At 36.4% G+C, this 24,051-nt stretch overlaps 5 protein-coding genes across 5 annotated transcripts; 2 read left to right on the top strand and 3 right to left on the bottom strand.

Moving 5' to 3' along the window:
* Positions 1-330: 330 nt before the first annotated feature.
* On the top strand, positions 331-1,593 carry LOC113716159 (putative F-box protein At1g32420). Its single transcript, XM_027240452.1, has one exon. The coding sequence runs from the start codon at positions 331-333 to the stop codon at positions 1,591-1,593; it is 1,263 nt and encodes a 420-aa protein (XP_027096253.1).
* A 9,771-nt stretch (positions 1,594-11,364) lies between these two features.
* LOC113716158 (putative F-box protein At1g32420) lies at positions 11,365-12,612 on the top strand. The gene has a single exon (XM_027240451.1). It carries the CDS (start codon positions 11,365-11,367, stop codon positions 12,610-12,612), a length of 1,248 nt encoding a protein of 415 aa, XP_027096252.1.
* Positions 12,613-18,039: 5,427 nt separating this feature from the next.
* On the bottom strand, positions 18,040-18,462 carry LOC113716147 (uncharacterized). Its single transcript, XM_027240441.1, has one exon. It carries the CDS (start codon positions 18,460-18,462, stop codon positions 18,040-18,042), a length of 423 nt encoding a protein of 140 aa, XP_027096242.1.
* Positions 18,463-18,489: 27 nt separating this feature from the next.
* On the bottom strand, positions 18,490-18,882 carry LOC140016573 (uncharacterized). Its single transcript, XM_072070135.1, has one exon. The coding sequence runs from the start codon at positions 18,880-18,882 to the stop codon at positions 18,490-18,492; it is 393 nt and encodes a 130-aa protein (XP_071926236.1).
* Positions 18,883-20,177: 1,295 nt separating this feature from the next.
* LOC113716522 (defensin Ec-AMP-D2-like) lies at positions 20,178-21,396 on the bottom strand. Its single transcript, XM_072070878.1, has 2 exons — positions 21,236-21,396; positions 20,178-20,633 (listed from the first exon to the last, which is right to left on the bottom strand). Exons 1-2 carry the CDS (start codon positions 21,297-21,299, stop codon positions 20,461-20,463), a joined length of 237 nt encoding a protein of 78 aa, XP_071926979.1. The 5' UTR covers positions 21,300-21,396; the 3' UTR covers positions 20,178-20,460.
* Positions 21,397-24,051: the final 2,655 nt, after the last annotated feature.

The raw sequence follows: 24,051 nt of genomic DNA, 5'->3' as shown, positions 1-24,051 counted from the left end.
CAGCCAATTGTCAAAACCCTAAACTTGTAGAATTATTAAACCAAGTCTTTTTAGGATTTAATTTATTATTTAGTTGTGATTTCCTATTCTAAGTATGACTTGGTAGTTTGAATCCCAATTGGATTTTGGTATTTGATAGTCTATATAAGAATTATAGGTCTTGGTCTATCGATATAAGAGAGCAAAAAAAAAAAAAAAAAAAGATTCAGAGATAATAACAGCTTCAAGTTGGCCTTGGGACTTATTTTGTTTTCTTGTGATTTCACCTTGTGGCTTATATTGATTATTTTGTAGGCCTACAAAACTAGCTCGCCGGAAATCTTGACAAAGATGATACAAATTAAGAGAACTCTTGTCCCCGCAATTCCTGATGACATCCTTGTTCAAATACTCGAAAAACTTCCAGCAAAACCACTATTGAGGTTCAAGAGTGTTTCGAAAAGTTGGTACAGCATAATTGAAGATCAAGAATTTGTTGATGGTTTTCGCCTTCGATCCCATAATCGTGGCACCAACATCCTCGTACGCAAGATCCGTTTCGGAAAGAGAACTGTTGAAGGGCAAAATACAAGGGTATATGATTTCTCCGTAATAGATTCAGAAGGCCAATCGGTTCCTGTCGCTGTTCCAAATATTCTCAAAAATACCTTCTTTCACCTAGATCAACCTGTTGAAGGCTTAGTGCTCTGTAACAACCTCATATGGAACCCTACTACAGGAAAAATCATTGATCTTCCCCCACGTAATCCGAATCCTTACGCGAAGGAGATCAGTGAGAAAATGGGAAACATGAGAGAATGTTACCACTCGGGTGCCTGGAGTAAATACTTTCTGGGATTCGATGTTTCATCCAAGAAATACAAGGTATTAAGTATTTGTCTTACGTGGTTTGAAAGAAAACCCATTCGGGCCAATAACGATGATATTTTTTACAAGGAGTTTGATATTAATGAAAACCAAGTCCATGTCCATGCAGAAGTTTTGACTCTGGGAACCAATTCTTGGAAATTTTTAAGTATTGATTATTCTGTGCAACAAGACCTTAGCAAGGGCTTCACTGTCAAGACATCATGCAGCATCAACGGGGTAATATATAGCATCATCACTCCCCATAGTAAATTGCCTGTGATGTCCTCGTCCGAGAGTGAATGCATACTGGCCTTTGATTTAAGTCATGAGAAATTTCAACTTCTGCTCCTTCCCAGGCGAGTTTATGTAGATTTTGCAGGTGAGATTGGAGGACGGTTTGCTATAATTGATGTTTATGGAGAAAGGATTTGGATACTAGAAGAAGCTTTCGAGGGTGGAAGGTGGACTGCTGTGGATTTATTTTGGGCAAAAAGTTGGGTACGAATGAAATTATCTGAGAGCCGATTGATTGAGGTCTACCCTATTGGTTCATGCCAAAATGGTGAGATTTTGTTTCGAGTTTCTGAGATTGTTTCATCGAGTGGCCAAGATTTAGGATCAACCATTTTCGGCTACAACATGGAGAGCAAAGATGTAAGGATGGTCACGAAACTAGATGACTTTGTAGATGACAGGGATAGCATTGTCTCGGGGCTTGTCGAAACGATTCATCCACTTAATTAGTACAATAATGTCTTCACATTATTCTGTAACTGTTTTTGGCTCAAAACTGTCTGGTGGGGTTTATAAGTTTTTTTTTTTTTGAATGTCAACACCAAATAGGCGAAGACAGAAATTACAGAAGTCTTTTGCTAAACGTTTTGTCTTTATTACACTACAACAAAAATGGTCTTTCCTGACATACCTATAAAGACACTTGATGGTTTGTTATTATAGCATTTCTATTATGACACTTGTTATCAAATCAATAATTTATACTCTTTTTTATTTTATTTATCTGATATAAGAATAATAATGTGCCTTTAAACTACCTATCATGACACTTGAAAAGAATGTCAGATGCACCAAAAAAATTAGAACACAAAATGGCGTCGTTTGATTTTGGGGGAAGATTGCTTTGCCGAAACACAGTGAAATTTCAAAACCGCATTTTGCCTGCTGAAATTTTGCTTCTCTTACCTCTCTCACAAACTCTCTCTCTCTCTCTCTCTCGGAAACTTTTGGCCAAAATTTTGCTTTTCCTGAAGAGTTTTGTCTATTGAATCTCTCCGCAATCAAACTACCCATGCTTTCCCATTGAAGGTATGTAATTACATGATAAATTTTTGCCCTAAATTGATTTTTCTTGGTTGTCTGCCTGAATCTGAAATACCAATTTTTGCCCTCCTTCTCTCTCGGCCAATTTCCTCTCCTCTGCTCCCTATCTCTGCCGTCCCGTCATTGGGTTGTCGATATTTTTGCTGCTGACTAACAACAATTGGGGATTTTTGCTGCATGTCCTTCAAGGTGTTCGACAAATGTACTTGTGTTTGAGCTTGAGAAAAGCTCTTTTCTTCCTTTGCCGGCGGTTCTGTTCTTCAACGGTCGGATCCGGTAGCCGGGGTGCCGAAGTGGAGGAAGGAAGGTCGACACGGGGACATTTCCTGCGTTTGTAGACGAAACTGTCATCGTTGATGAGTTCCCACTCATTGTCAGGTTCCCAGCTCACTGGGGTGGTGGCCATTGGGCTTCTCCCCATTGTTTTTTTAGGGATCAAATGCAACATGGGTCCGCCTTGTGGCTATAATACTTCTGGTGATAATAATCAAGTATGATTTTCCTACTCCTCAGTCGTGGTCACTCTAAGTATGATTGTTCCTTCTTGGAGTGCTATCCAAGTCTCAAGGCTTGAAACACTACTACAAAAATAGTCTTTAGTGACACACATATTATGACACTTTTAGCAAAATGTCATAATACAATCTTAATATGACATGCAATAGGAATGGTCATTAAAAAGAAAAAGAAGACACCGTAACGACATCGTAATGCTAGAAACAGATTGAAAAAAAAATCAGAAAATGCTGAAACAAAATGGTGCTCCACTAAGGCGCTTTTTTTTTTTTTTTCAGGAAAATTTGTAAGCTCCTTTCCAGAACTTACCTGACCTCAAGATCTACTCTTTCCTCCCCCAATTTTTTCTCTCCGGACATAACCAATCATCCCAATTGAACCAGAGAACCAATCATGCATCATCATACACAACATCCATTCTCATGCTTTTGCACCTTGTCTCATCGCACCGTTTTTCACCTCTCTAAATAACTCTTGGATCCGTGGTTTGATTGCGAAGAGGAATTAGGGCATTCGAACCTAGTGATAATTAGGACATTTGAAGATAGAGGAAGGCAAGATTGTGGTGGCAGACAAACGGTTAGTCTGCATTTGATTTTTGAAAGTTATTTGCTTTTTGTGCCTAATTTTTCCATCTCTTGATTCAATTTTCTGTTGAGTTTTCCTTGCAAAATTAGGTTAGAAATTTAGGTTTGTAAGGCTAACACCCTGATATTAAGTGGGTTATTCTGTTTTTCATGAGTTTGGACTGATTTCAAGCATTTAGTGTTATATTTTTCCGGCCAAAAACGTGAAGTCTAATAATATTTGCTATGTGTTTGCTGTTTTGCCAGAAAGAAACTTTCAAAATATAGCTGCCCCATTTGAATAGTTGTTTAACCAGTTTTAATGCTTCTGGTTGAACTTGAAGATGCTTAAATTATGTGCTCCTAAACAGGGCAACATTGGGCGATACTTGAGTTGTTGGTAGTTACCAAGTTCTTGGATTCGGATTCAGATGGTGATAAGAAACCAAATAGAGTTTAAAAAACTTTATTAGTCTAGTTTAAGCATCTTATTTTCAGCTTTGTTCATTCTTCATTTGATGGCTCTTGGAATTTGGTTTATTTGTTCTTCTTTGTAATTGGATTTTGGGGTTTTGTTAGGAAGATAGAGAGTCATCAAGAGACTAATAAAGTGCAGTAACATACTTAAGAAAGAGAAAGAATTATTCTGCAAAATTCTGAAAAAAAAATTAAAGTTCCTAATGGTTATTCAACCACAATTTCAAAGTCTATGCACTTGAAACCTCTTAAACTATCTAGACTTAAGAGCCATGACAATCACATTTTAATTCAACAACTGTTACCATAATGCTATAGAAAACTTCTTCCAAAATCGGTGCAGTCTCCCTTGATAAAGTTGTCTAACTACTTTAGAGATTTGTGTTCTAAAACATTTTGTCCTAGAGAACTTCTTCAAATGAAAAGTGAAATTACTATTGTGCTATGCCAGTTGGAGCGTGTGTTTCTACCATCTTTATTTGTTGTAATGGTTCATTCGACCATTCGTTTAGCAACTGAGACAAGAATAATTGGTCCAGTATACTATCATTGGATGTATCCAATTGAAAGGTAATTATCATAAGTTTAAAATTTCATCTTTTTTTTTCTTACTGTGATTAGTCTTATTATAACATATTATTTTGTAATTATCTCATGTACCTATGCACCTTGAAGAATTATGTTTGAAATAGAAGTCAGACTGATAGTTAGAATGCAAAAGAGTACCTAATTAATGAGTGAAAATCACTGAAATTTGGGTTGGTTTGTAGTATTATGTAATGAATTTCTGTTTAGGAGTTGCTCTCTTGTGTATGATTTTCACAAACTTTATAAAATTGATACTTTCAAGGTTGGGGATGAAGTTACAGTAAGGAGCATGATTGATCCAAACAGAATTTTAGCTGTTGGAGAGGTTACAAGTTTGGATACTACGGCTAAAGTTGGTGACACACCTTTGGGATCACGTTGGTGGGAAGTTCATGTGAATGTGCCTGTGGAGAGTAATGAGGAGTTGATGAGGCCATACCGTAATTTTTGAAAGATTAGAGATGCAATTGGAGTGGCTATTGTTTGGCCAATAAATTTGGTACTCTTTTGTCATACCTTTACCATTGTCTAATGTAGTTATTATTTGTTTTCTAATGTTAAAACTGTAAAACAAGACCTATGTGAATTGTAATTTGTCTTGTTTGGTTTACAACACATGTAGATGAGTATTGAAGAAAATTAAAGCAACATTGGGTCAAGTGGCAGTTTTTTGAAGGCATCTTCCTTGCTTGGTAGTTGAATTGCTATCCTGTGCATTCTTTATATGTACACGACTGATTTAAAACCATCTAAATTAGTATGTAATTTGTAGACACTTTTGGTGTGGATTGTTTAAATGATGTACTTTTGCTCAAGTTTGGATGATTGTATTGCTTCTGTTATATTATTGTACTAGCTATGTTGCAATCCTTCAAAATTTAGAATCTGAGATGCTTGTGCAGCAGGATGAAATGTGGTTTCTAACGTTAGATGATATGCAACAGGAAGTTGAAGCACTTTAATTTGGATGCTATACTGACAAGTAGAAAATATCATAAAAGCCTGATCTAGTTACTCTTCGAAAGTGTCATAATATTTCTATCTACTTATACTAAAAAAGCGTCGTGATATGTTATTGTACTCTAGCATTTCTTGTCATTTGAAAGTGTCATAATAGGCATAGATAATGACATTTAATAATGTCATAATAATGATAAATTGGGACACTTAAAACTGTCATAAATCTATTGTGACGCTAGAATGGATGACGCTTTCAGTATAGCGTCATTATAGCCTAAACGTCAAGATATAGATCTATAATGACGCTTTTGAATGTCATAAAAGGACATTTTTCTAGTAGTGAAACAAGTAGCTGCGGATTACTTCCAAACCGTACATGAACTAAAGCTTTCTGCTCCTGTTCAAGACTTTGCTTAACAACGCATTGAGCACCAAGGTTCCAGAGATAAAGGGACTTCTATTTGGGACTTTAAATGTTGGTTTTGGCTGTTATATACTGTCAGTGTAGATAATTAGTTACATTAGCTGGTGTTGGTTTTGGCTTTTGATTAGCTATGTTAGCACTTGTTGTTGATTTTAGTTCAACAAATGATATTTAAGCATTGACTTTTGCTTTTAAATTACTACATGCATTCTGTTTTTTGGGATAATTTTACAAGTCCTTTGGGTATCTAATTGACGGAATGTATAGCAGGAAGCACAACCAGGTTGCTTCTTTATTAAAGAAAAAAAAGAAAAAAAACTCCTAGTAGTTAAAAGTGTCAGCATAACTCAACAACTTCGACAATATTCTAACACTTTCGATTGTCAAGAAAAGAGATTTTGGTTGGCAGATGGGATGCTATAATAGCATAGTTTTCCCGACACATTGAATAGTACGAGCCTATCCCCACATTGGAAGGGACAACACTCGTCTGACGTGTGAGGAAAGGTAAAGTGTCAGTTTATATTATCTATACTGACACCTTTAAACGTCGTTAAAGGTGATTTTTGTTGTAGTGTTACTTCAGATTATGGGTTGATTTATATTCTAATCCACAGAATTGACTAGTGTTCTCGCGATTTGATACGCGAAGCTAAATACAAATACCTATGATATGAGTTGTGGATGAAACTTTTGCCAAATTAAATTTGCAAATTTCACACATCACCTTATATACAGGAGATATATATATAGTTGGCATCTCCTTGGCAAGGACAAAGAATTTTGGTCCTTCAAAGTTGTAAAAATTTTCATGGAGCTTCTGATAGAGAAATGCTTCCAAGTTGGTTCTCCAGACAAGGCTTTGAATTTGGGTGTGGTTGAGGCTGTGCTACCGTTGTGCACTTATGGGTCAAGATCTTTTGTTGCCCTACTAAATCAAATGGAAAGCTAGCAAAATTCCATACAATATTTTGGAAAATTGGTTAACCAAAAATGGGCATGGTTAACGGAATTCTATTGAATACTCATAAATTTTTTAAAATTAAAATTAATTAAGAAAGGGGCAATGATATTGAAATAAATATCTCAATTATTATGCTCAGTAAAATAAATAAATAAATCAAGCGTAGAGTTTGCTCAATAACTGTAGTCATGACTTGATATACGAAAAGGAAATTGTGAATGTTTATGAATTTGGGTCCTATTAAGATATCAAAATAAGCAACATAGAACTAAACTTTCAACACCCAACTTAGTTTAGTTTGAAATTTAAAAAATTTTCTAATTGTTAACTAAAAGGCAATGATTTTGCACTAATAAATAATACAGACACAGACATTCAAAGGTACTACCTCTTTGTTAGGTTTGGATTTTATCGCACAAACCGCTCATTTTGTTGGGTTTGGATTGTGAACCCAACCCCAACAAATAAATGGTTGGTAGGATAAAATTCAAATCCAACAAAATAAGTGGTTGGTGGAATAAACCCCAACCCAACACTCTTATACCAATGACTTTTCTTCATCCAACTTCAGCAATTCCAAACTTAATTTTGCCCTCTAAACAATAAACATTACGAATTGAGCATACATTAGAGTGCTTTGAATCCTCTATTTAAGCTCAACCATATCTCACCCTTTATTAGAGCACCTTATACTAATTGAGGATTCAAAGCACTCTAATGGTAAGCTGGAAGAACAAGCTGCTCAGCCAAGGTGGGAAGGAGGTATTACTGAAGGCAGTGTCTATGGCAATGCCAGTCTATACAATGTCCTGCTTTAAGCTGCCAAACAAACTCTGCAAAGAGGTGTCTTCCATGTTTGCTAACTACTGGTGGGGTGAAACTGAAGGGAAAAATAAGATGCATTGGTGCTCATGGGGGAGATTGTCTAAGGAGAAAAAAGTGGGAGGATTGGGATTCAAGGACCTGCAGAACTTTAACAAAGCCTTGCTAGCTAAACAGGTATGGAGACTGATTTCTAAACCAAACCTATTGGTTAGCAAGGTCTTGAGAGCAAAGTACTACCATAAGGACTCAATTTTTAGGTGCAAAGTTCCTAAATGTGCATCGTGGATTTGGCAAAGCCTGAGGAATGCTAGAGATTTGGTGCAGAATGGAACTAGGAAAAAGATAGGCAATGGCAAGGCAACCAACATTTGGAGGGACAACTGGATTCCCGGAAATAGGGATGGCAAAGTCACCTCTGTGAGGCCTCTGAATTGCAAAATCAAAAGAGTAGAGGAGTTGATCTGTGGCTTTCGATGGAGGATACCACTTGTATTTAGGATCTTTAACAGGAAGGAGGCAGAGGAAATTCTGGAGATTCCTATTAGTATATCAGGAAAGGATGATAGCAATTACTGGATACATAGCGGCAATGGCATCTACACTGTCAACTCAGGTTACAAGGCATTGTGCAGAGGAACTGTTCAATACAAAGAAAGAAGAGAGAAGGAGGCGGAAACTAGTATAGCAAGTTCTTATGAAAAGCAGTGGAAGTGGATGTGGAGGCTGAACGTTAAGAGCAAGATCAAACATTTCCTTTGGAAGTGCCTACATGGTTTATTACCAGTCAACAGCCTGGTTTTTAAAAGAACACACAAAGGTGATCCAATTTGTGGTGGCTGTGGTGAACAAGAAGAGTCAATTGAACACATGTTTTTCCAATGCAGCAAAGCACAAGAGGTGTGGAAAATGGCTCCATTACAATGGGATGGGTTAAGGGAACAGACAGGGAATTTTCAAGCGTGGTGGACTGCTCTTCTGGAAGCTACATGCAGGACAGAAGGAAAGGAGCATATAGAGCTCACTGTGAACATCCTCTGGCAACTCTGGAAAAGGAGAAATGAATGGCAATTCAATGCCAAACACAGGCACCCTTGGAAAATAATCCAAAAGGCTCTACAGGAATGGCAAGAACAAAAAGATGTCCAGAGCAAGCAGGAAATAGTCTCTGAAGATGCGGTAAGAGCAGATGAGGAAGTTGATCAGGAGGAGGCAGGATGGAATGAAATTCAGATCAGAATATCAACTAAGGAGCAAGACCAATCCAACCGAGTTGGCATGGGGATTTTTGCATCTACCTTCAACAATCATTGGGTGGCTGCATGGGCACTTTTTGACAGAAAAACAGTGAATCAGTTGCAGTCTACTGCAGAAGCTGTGAAAATGGCCATCATAAAGGCTAGACACCAGCAATGGAAGGAAATTGTTGTCCACATCACCAGCCCCCAGCTACTGAAGATGATAAAGGAAAGGAAGGCAAAGGACATCAAAATGGCTACTTTGATAGATGATATTAACGATCTCAGGTCCTTATTTCAGAAATGCTCCTTTTGTTTAGATAGGAGCTTAGACTCTAGATGTGAAGCGATTAGTGATTATGCTTTAGGCATATTTCAAGATGAGGAATGGATTAATCCTCAGTGTGTCTAACACTCTTGTATAGAATTCCTTGAGCCTTTGCTCATATAAGTTTTTTGCCAATCAATACAAATATCTAACGTTGCAGAAAAAAAAAAAAATACTACCCCAAATCTAGCTAACAATTATTTTTCTTTTGTCATTTTAACTATTAAATTCCTAAAGGCAATTGATTCCAATAGATTGTGTAATTTATCATCATCTATGTAAAACTCTTAGAAATTTTTTCTTTAATATGAAGCCATATATATTTCATTAGGAAGAAATGCAGCTTTAATCCTCAATATTTAGTCTGTGTGCCAAACTAGTTCCTAATATTTTGACCAAAACAAATCTAGTCCTTAAAGTAATTGATATTAGACACAATTAGGATAATTGATGAAATTCAATAATGACTCACGGTTAGAATCAAGTTGTCGTTAGTCAACAGTTTTAATATTGCACTTCTGGTCCATATTTTTTAGAATTTGAATCATTATAGCCTCCAAATTTTTGAATAACGCTATTGAGGGTTTTAGCCTTTTAGGATGAAATAAGATGTGAATTAGAAAGCAATTGTTTTCAATAAGGAATGAAATGTGAGTTAGAATGATAATTGGCGGTGACCCTGTGGTAAAAGAAGAGGTGTAGGAGTTACAATGAGTTCAAGGAACCCCTGCAACGTTTAAGCCTCTTTCTTGATTACAACGGTTAAGCCTAGCTAGTGGTCACAATTCAGATTATCGGTTATGGCTACCTCATAAATTGGGTAAATTTATACCAGATTCTGGCTCAGCCTTTTCCTGCTGTCACCTAGTCAAATGTGATGTGCTTCAACAATTATGGGCCTCGTTTTCCTTTCATAATGTGGCTATTGTGTAAACGTAGGCTCAGCACTTTGGATAGACTAAATAGGTGGGGCTGAGCGCAAAGTGCTACTTGTTTGTTGCGCGGAAGCGAGGATGAATCTGTTGAGCACCTGTCCTTTCTCTGTTCCTATGCTTATGATACTTGGAAGCAAATTCAAAGCTTGAATTTCACGTACAGAGGAGCTGTGGGTGGTCTACCGAACTAGTTTTGGTGGAGCCATCATGCCAATTCTAACTCTTTTCCTCATCAGATTGGTGAGCTCGTAACTTGGTGTTAGTAAAACATAAGCATAGGCCTACTCACTCCATTATCCAATGGATCATCCAAGATTGTGCCATGTTGTTCATGGCTGAGAAGTTTAGCAAAGGAGAGAAGAAATTGGGAACTGAGTATGAGTTGGGCTTTTGATCTGTCAATTTTTCTGTGAACAATTGTATAACTAGACTATTTTCTTTTGATTGTATCTATTATAGCTTTTGTTGCTCATAGTTCACTATACACGTTTGGGGGTTTTATCCCTTGTACACTCTCTTTTGCCTATTAATAAAATTGGAGACAAAGAAAAAGTTCTAATTTAACTTTCTTTTTTTTTTTATGTTTATTTCATTTATGCATTCCACTAATTTCTAATGTACTTCTTCACTTTTGCATAATTGATATCAAATTTGATATAATATGTGTATGTATTACTTTTCGCCATTGATAATTAACTGGTAATGGGTTCTATCATTTTTTTTTTACTTTTGTTGATAATTAAACAACTTTATTAAATATTTCTTTAAAATATAAAGAATATATACTATAAAGAAACTTCCCTGATCTCTTTTTTTTTTTTTTTTTTTTTTTTGCATTTCAATAGGCTATCAGCTGAGTTTGAAATAAAACTAATGTCTTGTAAAATTCTTATATTATACAATAACTAACAAGGGTATGCGAATATTAAAATAAATACTTTTGAAATTTAGGATTGAAATGTTTAATTTTTATAGGTTAGAAAGATGATAAAAAAAAACTAGTATTTTCATAATTACAATCCCAAACTACAACTTTCGATGCCTATGTAAACGAATTATGCAAGAACTTATGTAGTAGTATTGATAGTAAATTTTTATATCAAACTAGAATTCTCCTTTTCTTCTAGTAATTTTTTATTTTATTTATTATCTGTTTCTCCCTTTTTTTTGGAATCAATCAGCTTCTAATTCCTAAATCAACGCTAAGTTGCAACGCTTATAACCCTAGTTTTAAGAAGCAAAAAAGGGTATAACAAACGAGGGAAGAAAACAACACAAGGCGGCCGTCCCTCACCTATCATTCCCTTCATTTTCATCAACAGTATCAATTATCAAACCCTAGACTAACTTCTTGACAAGATGATACCTAAAGACATCCTTATACAAATATTCGAAAAACTTCCGGTAGAATCTCTATTGAGATTCAAGTGTGTTTCAAAGGTTTGGTACAACATGATTGAAGATCGAGAATTTGTTGATGGTTTTCGCGTTCGTGCCCATAATCGTGGAACCAACCTCCTTGTTCGCAAGTCCCGTTTCCAAAAGAATACCGATGAAGAAAATAATACAGGGGTAAATCATTCACAAGTATATACTTTCTTCCTAGTAGATTCAGAAGGCAAATCTGTTCCTCTTGCCTTTCCAGATATTCTTCGGGAAACATCCTTTCGCTTATATCAACCTGTTGAAGGCTTACTATGTTGCAACAACATCATATGGAACCCTACTACAAGAAAGTTCATTGATCTTCCCCCTCGTAATCAGATGCCCGATGCTTGGAAGATCAGCGAGAAGATGGGAACTACAAGAGGGTATTACGGTTGGAATATCTGCAGTGAATACTTTTTGGGGTTCGATGTTTCAACCAAGAAACACAAGGTGTTGAGCATTTGTCATGTGAGGCTCGTAAAACCACCCATTGCCTGCAAAAAGGGTGATTACGATGCCCATGTCTATGCAGAAGTTTTGACATTGGGAACAAATTGTTGGAAAAAGATTAGTATAGATATTTCTCTCGAACAAGACCTTTGCGAGAGCTTCGAGGTGAAGTCGTCGTGCAGCATCAATGGCGTGATATATAGCATCATCACTGTCCCTTGCAAATTGTCTATAATGTCCACGTACATGGGTGGGTGTATACTAGCCTTTGATATAAGTCGTGAGAAACTTCGACTTTTGCCTTTCCCCGAAGAAAACGTTTATGTTGAGACTGTGGCTTATCCAGGTGAGCTTGGGGGACGCTTTGCTCTGATGGAAGTTTTGGACCAAAAGATTTGGATACTAGAGGAAGTTTTTGAAGGTGGAAGGTGGACTAGTGTGGATTTATCGTTGCCAAAACGTTGGTGTGATCCTCATGAATATGAACGAGGATTCAATGTCTATCCTATGGGTATGGGATCATACCAAGACGGTGAGATTTTATTTCGAGTTTCTGAGATTTGTCTAAAGACTCGTAGGGATTTTGGGGCGACAATCTTCAGCTACAATATGGAGAGCAAAGATATGAGGAAAATCACAGAACTAGATGACTTTCTCGATTCCTATGACGACATTGTTTTCGGGCTCGTGGAAACGATACACCCACTTAAGCAGGTCTCTTCATTTTAGTACTTCTTAATTTTTTGCTTTGTTGACCATTCATGCGAAATTATGTTTCTTTTTGGTTTTTTTTTGAGAAAATCTTAGATTTTATAGATCAAGCTTGAAGCATATACAAGAGAATAGAGAAACTCCAAAATGCATATCAAAACCACACCTTAACCACCAATAGACAAGAACATGTACAACTAAAAACACTGATGGGGTAATCCAATTTCCATTTATGCTATAACAATGTCTTCAGTGTTTTTCTTAAATTTCATCGTTGAAAACTAGCTCGTGGGAATTAAAAGAGATTGATTTTTGTTTGAGGTGTCTATATTATAGGCAGATTGATTAGTAGCACTCTCAAAACAAATGGGTTGCTGAATATAAGCCAAAAAACCACCAAAACGGAAATTAAAGAAGTCTTTTACAAAATGTTTTTTTTTTTTTTTGATAATGAAAAAGCCTTTCATTGCAAATCAGCAATAGCAGCCTGAGTAACCGACATGGGAAAGTTTACAAACCAGACCCTACTTCCCTCAACAGATAACGATAACTGAGACATGATGTGAGCGGGGACATTATTGGTCCTCCTCACATGGCTAACCTTAACAAAATCAAAAGAATGCAGCATGGTCCTGATGCCATGGATTAAATTGCCGATCAATGACAGATCGGGTTCCTTGCTATTAATCTTTTGAACAATAGTTAATGCATCCCCTTCAAGCAAGAAGTGCGAGATACCAAAATCTCTTGCAAACTCCAAAGCAGTGAGAAAAGCCAAGCATTCCACATGCTCTGCATTGTAAGCTCCTTCAACCCTTGCAGCCATTGCAGCCTCCACTTGGCCTAAGTAATTCCTCACCACTAAACCAACACCAGCTGCTTGTTCGGAAAAGGCTCCATCAACATTAATTTTCAGATAGCTCTGATCCGGTGCTACCCATTTGGTAAGCTCCTTATACTGCAGTGCTCCTTGTCTCCTGTGCAGGTTCCAAAACTCTTGCAAGAATGCCTTAGCATATACGCCCACCTGTGCTGCACTCTCCGTCTTGGCCGCAAATAATGACTTGTTCCTACTTTTCCACATCAACCACATCGTCACCACCGTGAGCTCTGCTAACTCATTTCCTTCAAATTTCATAAAACAGTCCAGCCAGTCCTTAAAGTTTGATGCAGCAGGCTTGTAAATTGCTTTCAGCATCCCCATACTCGCCCACACCTCCTGAGCAAAAGCACACTCCAAAAATATGTGCTTATCAGTCTCTTGAACACACCCACACCAGGTGCACCCCATTACTTTGCTCCTAAGCCTTCTCGATAAATTCTGTCCTGTAGGTAAGATACCAGAGCATGCACGCCAAACAAAGGTTTTGACCTTCGGAGGAATGTGCATATTCCAGATTTTGGACCAAAAGGACTTCTCCTTACTACTTGATGATGCCTCCTCCCCACCTTCATCCAACCTCTGCAAGGTTTTTGCCAATTGGTACGCTGACCGAACCTCAAACATCCCATTTTTACTGTAGTACCATACAAGCTCATCCTCCGCCCTCCACGGGGTACGAGGAATTTTTTGGATAATTTGTACCTCGTACTTCAAGAAAAGAATATGAAGCAAATCCAACCTCCAATCCCCAGAACGGGGGTCAATCAAATCAGCTACTCTAGCATCTGGCCACAGAGTCCTCGAGCATTGTGACACCAGGAAGGATGGAGGACAGGGTAGCCAAGGGTCATCCCAAACCCGGATGTGTGAACCATCACCGACTCGCCACACGACCCCTCTTTGCAGTAAACTTCTGCCTACTAGTAAGCTCCTCCAAAGATAGGACGGATTGCTCCCTAGTTTGGCATTCCAAAAATCAGTCCTGGCATAATACTTGGCCTTCAAAACTTTGGCTGCCAGAGAATCAGGATTTTTAACTATCCTCCATCAGGGTTGGGTTTTAGAGATTTGGAGGCCTTTAATCTCGCTTTATTAGCAAAACAAAATGTTTGTTATACATTACTTTAGATTCTAGGTTGTTTTGTATTGTGATAAAGAGGCTGAAAAAGTGTTGTCCTGATTTGATATACGAAAAGGCAAATGTGAATAGCTATGAACGGCGGATAAAATTTTTTTGCTAAACCAAATCTGCACAATTCACGCACGCACTTCTGCTCATACAATAGAGATAGTGGAAAGTGTTGAATAGCCTTTGACATAGCTTATGCAAGAGACACATACGTTTGATGTTTAAATCGATTTTGGCCCTTTAAAGTGGTGAAAATTTTCCATGGACCTTTTGACAGCGAACAGTGTTGGTTACTGAAACAAGAGGTTTGTCCAACTTGGCCTCCCTTTTCTAGCTAGTTTTCTTTTTGTACTGTCTCAACTTATACGGTCATATGCCTGCCAAACTCCCATCTCCCCCCCCCCCCCCTCCCAAAACAAAACATAAAAAATGCCCAACACAAGAAAAAAGAAGAATAACGATTGAGATTGAGGATTTAATGAATGCCCAAGTGTTAATTTTCGAATAAATTACACCATAACTCCCTTGCAATTTTTTCACATGAATATTTTGAAATGCTAAAGGAGTAGTATCGTTCTCTGTGATGGCATTGTGAGTACCCGTTATTCGACAAGGCTTGTCCAATTTCGACCTAGAATTTGAAGTGTGGTTGAGGCTGTGCTGCTACAGATGTGCACTTAAGAGTCAAGATCTTTTGATGCCCTGATAAATCAAATGGAAAGCTAGCAAAAGTCCACACAATATTTGAAAAATGGGTTAACCAAAAATGGGCATGGCGTCTATTGAGGATAATAAATTTTTAAAAATTAAAATTAATTAAGAAAAGTGTATAAGTACAAGAAAGGGCAATGATTGTAATTAGAAAAATTATATAAATATATTTCAAGTATCATATTTTTAGAAATGTAAGATTAATTAGGAAAGGAAAATAAATATTAATTTTGACGTTTAGAAGGAAAAAAAGATGCTATCCAATGGGTGTTCATTGTTCAGCATGTATTGCTTAGTACGAACATATAATTAAGCTCAAATTTTCTTTTTCTTTTGCCAGGGAATTTAGATAATTGACTTGAGATGGTAATCTCCATGGGTTGTTTTGCTTAGTACAAATTATATACGCTTACATTTCCAGTCCCCAGTAGATCTAGGTAATGACCAATTTATTCAATCTTGTGAAGAAAAATTACCATCTAAGTTGTCCCTTTTACTAATGACCAATTGCACATGTTGACTTGAAACTTGGGAGTGGCAGCTCTGGCAAGGGTATTGAGATGCATTACTCTGTTTATTGCAATGATTTCAAACTCTTTTATATATTGTTATTCTGTTTTGGAGCCCTACTGTCAATCAGTATTGGAGTTCAAAGAAGCCAGTTCAATCAACGGCAACAGTCGTGCTTTCTATACAAGAAATTGAAAACATGAATAGCTATGAATTGCGCCTAAATATTTGATAAGAATAAAGCATTTTATTCTGCAAGCTTCAGCAGAGTCTCCCTCCGACCAGCAATAACTCGTTAACTTCTGGCTGGAAGCCCTGGAGAGATCTCTGCCTCTGCCAACGTTGGACCCATATCTGAAGGGGAAATTAAGGAATTAGAAAAGTTTTGTACGCTTTTCATTTGGAAACAGCTTCAAAAAAAATTATCGGAAATCATAATTCGGTCTTCTATTTTTTGGGATTAGTTCGAGTTCTTGCAATCATCATTAACCTGGACATGTTTCGAAATATTTGTATTGAAAAGTTATTTGTTCTTGAGGAAATTTGATAAACTTGATCCCTTGCATTTATGTGACTTGTAATGCTAATGTTTAGTCATCTCAATGAAATTGGTCAAAGACATGTTTTCTGTAACATTTATTCTTATTATTGTGTTTTACCATGAGGAGAATCTAAATCATATAGGACTCAAATAGGATCAATTAAAAAGATTTACTATACCGGTGAAAATATTGAGATGAGTATGTGATTGAGAAACTTCAATTTTCCACTAAATTATTGTGTATCAATCATAAAAATGCAGGGCATTGAGAAACTTTTTAATTTCCATAAGATCACATTAGATTTGTTATGTAGAAAGAGAGCCTAATACCCTTCAATGTCAGGCTAAGGGGATAATCATGGATGCCCAAAGTAGTAGAGGAGGGGAGTACATTGAGCAAACAAATCACTCAAATCCTTCAGTAAACCGGCAACCACCAAGCAAAGGAGTGGTTCTGATCAACACGGGTGCTGCATTCTCAAAAGGAATGAAGAAGTGTAGACTAGGAGGGATAGCAAGGAACTGGAAGGAAAGGATACAGAAAGCATGGGCAAAATCTGCAGAGAAATCCAGTGAACCATTGGTGGAAGAAGCTGCAGCCATCAGAATAGGAATGATGATGGCACAAGAAGCTCAGTGAAAAGCAGTAGAATTTCAATCTGACTGCAAAGACATAGTAGACATGATTAGAGGTGAGAACGCAAAGGAATCCAGAGTTACAGTCTTACTAGAGCACATCCAAAAAATGAAAGGCTTGTTCAATCAATGTACTTTTTCTTTTGTTAATAGACTAGAAAATAGTTGTGCACACAATCTAGCAAGGTTTGCTTTCAAACCTGTTAGAGATGTAGATTGGGAAGGAAATTTTCCCATGTGGCTCGCACAAAATGATCTGTTGGATAGTAACCCTTTTGTAATTGACCTTGTGTTATCAAGTTAGTAATGAAATATAAACTACTTTTGACCAAAAAAAAAAATTAACATTGGTCAACTCAGAAATGCCGCTTGGAATGCTCATACAAAGCATCTTATAGCATAAATCAAGAAAGTTCAGTGAGCTCAATTGTCCAAGATTTGAAGGAAGGGACCCATTCAAATTGTTAATGTCTTGAAAGGTTCAACCCAAGCAGGCCTATTAAGCTTGTAATTGCTGCTGGAATTTCTCCACTCAAGAAATTGCTCGAAACATCAATGATATACTAGTCCAAGTGTATTTCTGTGTTTAGATGCTACTCCTTTTCATCTTGACCTAGGGATTTAAAATTGAAGTATCATGAATTAGAAATTTTAGATTCAAATCCCCTACCTCCTTTTCTTTTCTTTAAGCTTTCGGCGTCACAAGGAAGGGGCTACCCCCAAATTTTGAAAATCCCTTTTGATCCATGAATAGTTTTAAGATTTTGCATTTAAAACTATATACTTCATCGAGAAAATGATATCGAGTGTAAACGTGATTGTAGTAGACTAATTTAAAAAAGCCATAATTTGGGCATAATTGATCTTCGTCAAGTGTAATAAGAAATTAAGATGAAATCCTTAAGAGAAAACGATATCAAGTGGGTTAAGAGTTTGCCGGTTTTTATCATAATGCGCTTAAACTCTGATAATGGGATTATTGAATGCATATGGCCTTTTTTTTTTTTTTTTTTTTTCCAAACGATAAAAATTGCATTACTTGAAAACAGAAGAAACAAGGTTTGGAGCAAAGGCCCCTACATCCATTTTGGCTATACTACTCAGCCAACTTGGAAAAGACTCCTTCCAAGCAATCTCAGAAACTAATTTTAAGGCAAACTTTGCCAATTGATGGGAAACATTATTCCCTTCTCTTTTGACAAACGAAAACAGGCAAGAACTGAAGTCCTTGCTGAGTGCCATAATATCAAAAAGGACAGAACCTGCTAAATGGTCATTCAACTTTCCGTCTCTAATCTGATCCACAATTCTCTTGCAATCAGTTTGAATAATAATGTTTCTCCAACCATTCTGCTTGGCCAACACAAGCGCATGCCGGATAGCTCTTGCCTCCTCAACAATTGGAATACCCCTCCTGTCTTCACACCCAGCCCAAGCTCCTCTTAACTTCCCTTCCATGCATCTAGCCACAACTCCCCAACTGGCCTATGCACCAATTTGTTTGATAGCTGCATCAGTATTTAAACATATAACATTTTCTGGAGGTGGCTCCCATTTCACAGGTCCTCTTTCAATTCCCCTACCCTTTTCGTCATCCTCCATCTTTACTATAGAAACATTCTGGAATTCTAACCATTCCTGAACAGCCTTATTACTTGTCAAGCCTGGACATCTCCCTTCCCTATTAAATTGAATCAAATTCCTGGACTTCCAAATCTGCCAAAGCACATTAATGGTCAGCTCAATGTGTTCCCTTCCCTCCTTTCTAACCTGTGCTTCCATCAGACTGCCCCACCAATGCCAAAAACTATATCTGTATTCATTCAACCCCTCCCAATTAATTGGAGCAACCTTCCAAATCAGTTCCGCAGAATGCATATGGCCTTATTAGGATAGTTCAAAATTTAAAAGTACTTGGGAGAAATAGATCCTAGGGGACGAAATTATCGCAAGATGTATTAATTAGAATGCAGGTAACAAGTTGGAGACTAGTATTGATTTTAGAAATCAATTTTCCCGAAAACTACAACGCATAGATGGTTGAATAGCAAGCGATGGCCAATTTTTGGATTTTTCCTATAATCAATTTGGATAAACTCCAGTCCGCACTCCCAAACTTGTATCACTTTTTCACTTTATATCCTAAATTTCAATTTTGGATACTTTGCATACTAAACTCTCAATTTTAGACATTTGACGCCCTAAACTTCCAAGTTGGTCCTATTCAAATCCAATTAATGACAACTTTTGTAAAACTAAGAGGACCCAAAGAATTAATGATAATGTGCCAAAGGTAATCAAAAGGTTCCAATGTATCATAAAAAAAGTAAAACAATACATTATCATTAATTTGCATCATTTTTTCTCTCATTGATTTTGCTAATAATATTAATAATTAAGACTATATAAATAAATGATAATGTGCCCATTAAAAATGGTCAAAAAAGTTAAGGGATTGCAGTTGGAACAAAATGGTACACTATGCCCCGTTGATCTTGTGCATGAGTAAGTAAATAAATCACAATGTGCTAATTAAATAAAACAAGAACTTTGTGCATGAGTTACAGTATGCCCCATTGATCTTGGTCTAGTGTTAGTAAAAAATTACTAAGATGAAATCCCTAAGAGTAAATGATATGAATGAATTTTCTTGATCTATGATAATAGCCAAGTCTTTTGATACCTGTACAGTCAAATTATGTGTGATGTGTTAAAAGGGGATAAAAAAAAAACCTTATAATCTTCAAAGTTGGGCTGGTAAGGGTATCTGATATATTGCTGTCAAGAACTTGGCGTATACAAGGGTTACCATCCAGGTGAAAAGCCCAAGTGATCATGCTGATAGATGCGCACAGATCTTCATCTTTGGTAAAAAAAAAATTGATCCAGAAGGAAGAGATGGGTGAAAACATCAACTCCTAGACCTGTAACTGTAAGGTTCCTTTATAAGGTTTGTTCCCACCCTAATTAATCAATGCACAAGTCTGAACTTTCCACTGAGAATTATGAGAGCAAAAGGATCCTTTGGGCTTTGTAAGGTGTGTTAGCAGTCCATGTAACCAATTCTTTGGAATAGAACGACGATAATCGTTCTTGTCAATCTTCATTGATCCAAAGAAATCAGATTTTGCAGGTTATCAACTAGCATATCCCAGTTAAAACCACAAGCAGCAGAAAGCAAATGCCACTAACTAGGCTGATATATAGTAGTCACATATTAAATTAAACACACTGAATAAACAAGTGCTTACAACTCAAATCACCAGCATCCAACTGCCAGAAAACAAAGTGCTCTCATCTCTTTTTTTTTTTTTTTTGTTTCTTTTATTCATATTTTTATTGAAGCACCAGTGGCGGCGCGACAGCGCACACGCACGCACATGTGGAAGGAAAAACCAGGCTAAACAAAAAGCTCCAACGAGGAGAAACACAGCTTTCTGGTTTCAAATGATCGTTTTAGCAATGTTTAGTGCAGAAACATCTGCGACGGAAGCCCCTGCAACGGCCACCATGGAACCCTTCAGTCTGGCAAACAGCAGCACAGTTGTCCTTCCTGATACACGGTCCCTTGAATCGATGGCTCTGTGACTCGCAAATCCTAGCCTCGGCCACCCCGATTGGTCCCATATCTGCAACAATAGATCAAGATATAAGAGATCGATGACAAAAACTTTTCATGGATTTTTATCAAGCAACCATGTCTAGTATAAAATTATCTGAATTTACAACCAGCAGAAAATAGTTACCTTTAACCTGCATATTTAGCTAATTAACTTCGACTTTGGACATTACTAATATTTTAGCTATATTATCAGTATCCATACTTCAGATCTTCTTTTGATATCATTATATGCTTGATGAAGTAACTTATAATGTTTTATGAAAAAAAATAAGTAATGGAATCTTCACCTTGTCCAGAGTATGACAAGTTCCGTGTTCATCACATGTCTAATTAACTATCGCACCAGAAAATCCGAAAGCTAAAGGTTGTAGGGATTTTATTTACTTTGTCTTGTGAAAAATGGATTTCTACTCGTTATACTCGAACAAAGTTAGCAAATATTGTTGAAGCAATATTTACTCATAGTTCAAAGGGTTATCAAGAAAAATCTATCTACCTGTGATAACGGTCAGATAAATTGCATGGTGTTATTCTATCAATGTTGATTTAAAACAATATATTGTAGGGAAAAGAAATTCAAGAACATGAAGGAAGGAGGATGATGATTACCAGAGGCCATGAAAAGCGCCAAGAGGAGAAGAACTGTTGCAGACAAGCGCATGAAACTCCTCATCTTGTGAATTATCCAACACTACACACAACAGAGAAAGTGGTGGACTGCAATTTGCAAGGGGTACATTTGTTAGGCAGCCCTATGCCTATTTATAAGGATTGTGAGCATTTTGCTGCAAAATCTGCTACTTTATTTTGAACGAACGATCGAGAAAAAAGGTGATCAAAACGATAATGCAGTGAGTCATCACTACTCACTGCCCGCTGTTGGTTTGCCTGTTTACCTTTTTCCGTATAAATTAGTTCTAATTGATATGACATATAATTTGGCTGTATGCCTTTTTCCATATAAATTATTTAATACGTACTGATCAGATAGACACATTCGGTGGATCTTCTTCAGAAAAAAATTTTAATTTTTAATTATTTTTTCTTTACGTGTGAACATTGAAAGCCTCCACTGCCTTTTGGATAAAGGGTGTTTATATGCTGATTGGGCTTGAATAATTTAAAATGATCACATTGTTGTGCATTTAACTTAGAATAATTTTTTTATGTGGTTGAGATTAGTTTTATTTACTTAAAGATTTATTATGTATTAGGGTTAAAGGTATGAATATTATTACAAAGTGTAAATTTTAATTATTTTGAGTATGTGTCACAAAAACATTCCAAATAATATTAACCTGTTCGGGGGGCAGTAATGAGATATTGGTCTATTAGTGAATAAAATTATTGAGGTCCTAATAGGCTTACAAAGTGTTAGCACTTCTTGTGGGCAACTTTCAAAATCAATCAATTTGAATGTTCACACAGATTTGGTAATATAGTAGTAGTTCAAGTACTTTTTCTTTTCTAAAAGGATGTAGGCAACCTTTCCCCTTTTCGAATAAAAAAGGGACACAACTTATAGCCTTCAATTTGCAGAATGACAAGGTCCTTCAAATGGGAGAAGCCACAAGTTTGTCACAGTTCCATAATCCAACCAAGGACATAAAATTGTGCACTTAAAAAAAAATGAATAATATATCTTCCAGTATGGTCAATAAAAATGATTATTGCACTTTCTTAAACTTCTTTTCCATCTTTTCAACTTTTTAATTTAGATTGGAAAGCTCAAGAAGCAAGATAAAGAATTTTTATACCCAGAAAAGAGATAACAAATAAACAATATATAAAAAAACATGGACTTGTGTATTTGAAAGGGGAATTTATTTTGTACAACATACTAGAATTCTGTATTCATGGCTACGGTGTGAAACCCAGCTTTTGAAAAGGATAGCAGGACAGGCAATAAAGTGTAAAAGCAATTCTAAAATGATCAGTATATTTGACTCATGCATTGCTTATAATTGCATCATGCTCTTTCCAGCAGTCCACCATGTACAGTAGGTCGAAGTCTGGAATTTAGCTTTATAGTGGGTCCATAGTCATGCTGGTATTTTTATGTAAATGCTGTACATATAAAAGCTTACTTAGATGAATCTGGTGGCCATCCAAACTAATCAAGGATGCATTCGTGAGCAAGTGATAGCTCCAATTCGTCTAATTGTGAGTACTCATGCTAAGCAGCTGTCGGTCTTGAGCTGTCCAAATTTGATTTAGATTTTCGTTGCAAATTTTGATACCATTCAATTCTAGATTCGGAACTTGTCATGTTACAGGCTGCATAGTTTGTCGAACACAGATTCATTGTCGAACACAGATCATATCACTTAAAAAGTGATAGTTCCAATTCAAGTTTAGTGATATGAATTCAGCCATGCTAGTATTTTTATGTAAATGTTGTATATATAAAAGCTTAGTGATATGAATTTGGTCGTCATTCAAACTAGCCAAGGATGCATTCATAAGCAAGTGATAGTTCCCATTCATCTAATTGTGAGTACTCATGCTAAGGAGCTGTCGTTCTTGAGCTGTCCAAATTTGATTTAAATTTCCATTGCAAATCTTAATAGAAGTAATCTAATACTTGCCTTTGTATATGAGATTGAAGCCTCTAGTAATTATTCCTATGTCCTTCAAAATTTTTTTTTTATTTCTATGTGGACTTCTGAAATAAAAGTTTTTCCCAATTATGTAAAAATTATAAAAAAAAAAAAAAACAAACGAGTTTGTAGAGTTTAGAATTTCTTATCAGAGATAAGACAGAAAACTAGTATCATACGTGCTATCATAGAATAATTGACCATGATTGTGACGTCTCTTATAAATTATATGTTATTTTTTATTTGGTGCATTAAGGACACACGATAAATAAACTAAAAACTGAAGATAGATCCATTGTTAATGCTTTGAAATTACTACCAATTCTGAATTCCAATACTTTCGAAGAAGAAATTTATCATTTTACTAAAAAAAAAAAGGAAAAAGAGCATTGGACCTGTTTTTGACTTGAGACTTCAAATAGACTAACACTTTTACCCAAAAAAATAAAAAATAAAAGTAGCACTAAACCCTTTTTTTTCCCCTTCAAGGCACCAGATAGATGAACACAAACAGATTTTATTAATCAAGCAATTGAATGCGACTGTACAATTACAGAAAGAAATTGCTTTCAATTGTACAAAAGGGAAATAAATTTTGTGCTTCGATACATGATACCCTCCCTATATACCAAAAGAATTGGCTACCTGTGGACTTCTAGCTCCAAACAGTGGTATGCTTTCATGGTTGGTCCGAAAACAACAAAGGATCATTTCGTACCATAACAAAAAAGGATCATTAGGTTATACATGATTACTTGTACATAACTGTAATTGAAGTCAAGAGATCGAATTAATCTACTTGAAGAATACACTTTGGACACAATA

Source organism: Coffea arabica, chromosome 11c (assembly GCF_036785885.1).
Source record: "Coffea arabica cultivar ET-39 chromosome 11c, Coffea Arabica ET-39 HiFi, whole genome shotgun sequence".
Lineage (NCBI taxonomy): Eukaryota > Viridiplantae > Streptophyta > Magnoliopsida > Gentianales > Rubiaceae > Coffea > Coffea arabica.
Note: the sequence above shows the minus strand (reverse complement) of the source record. Positions and strands in the feature narration are given on the sequence as shown.

Coding starts and splice junctions, on each gene's coding strand:
- LOC113716158 (XM_027240451.1), top strand. CDS start 11,365: ATGATACCTAAAGACATCCTTATACAAATATTCGAAAAACTTCCGGTA.
- LOC140016573 (XM_072070135.1), bottom strand. CDS start 18,882: ATGCATTCTGCGGAACTGATTTGGAAGGTTGCTCCAATTAATTGGGAG.
- LOC113716147 (XM_027240441.1), bottom strand. CDS start 18,462: ATGGAAGGGAAGTTAAGAGGAGCTTGGGCTGGGTGTGAAGACAGGAGG.
- LOC113716159 (XM_027240452.1), top strand. CDS start 331: ATGATACAAATTAAGAGAACTCTTGTCCCCGCAATTCCTGATGACATC.
- LOC113716522 (XM_072070878.1), bottom strand. CDS start 21,299: ATGAGGAGTTTCATGCGCTTGTCTGCAACAGTTCTTCTCCTCTTGGCG. Junction 20,634..21,235: donor GGCGCTTTTCATGGCCTCTG/GTAATCATCATC, acceptor CTATTGTTGCAG/ATATGGGACCAATCGGGGTG.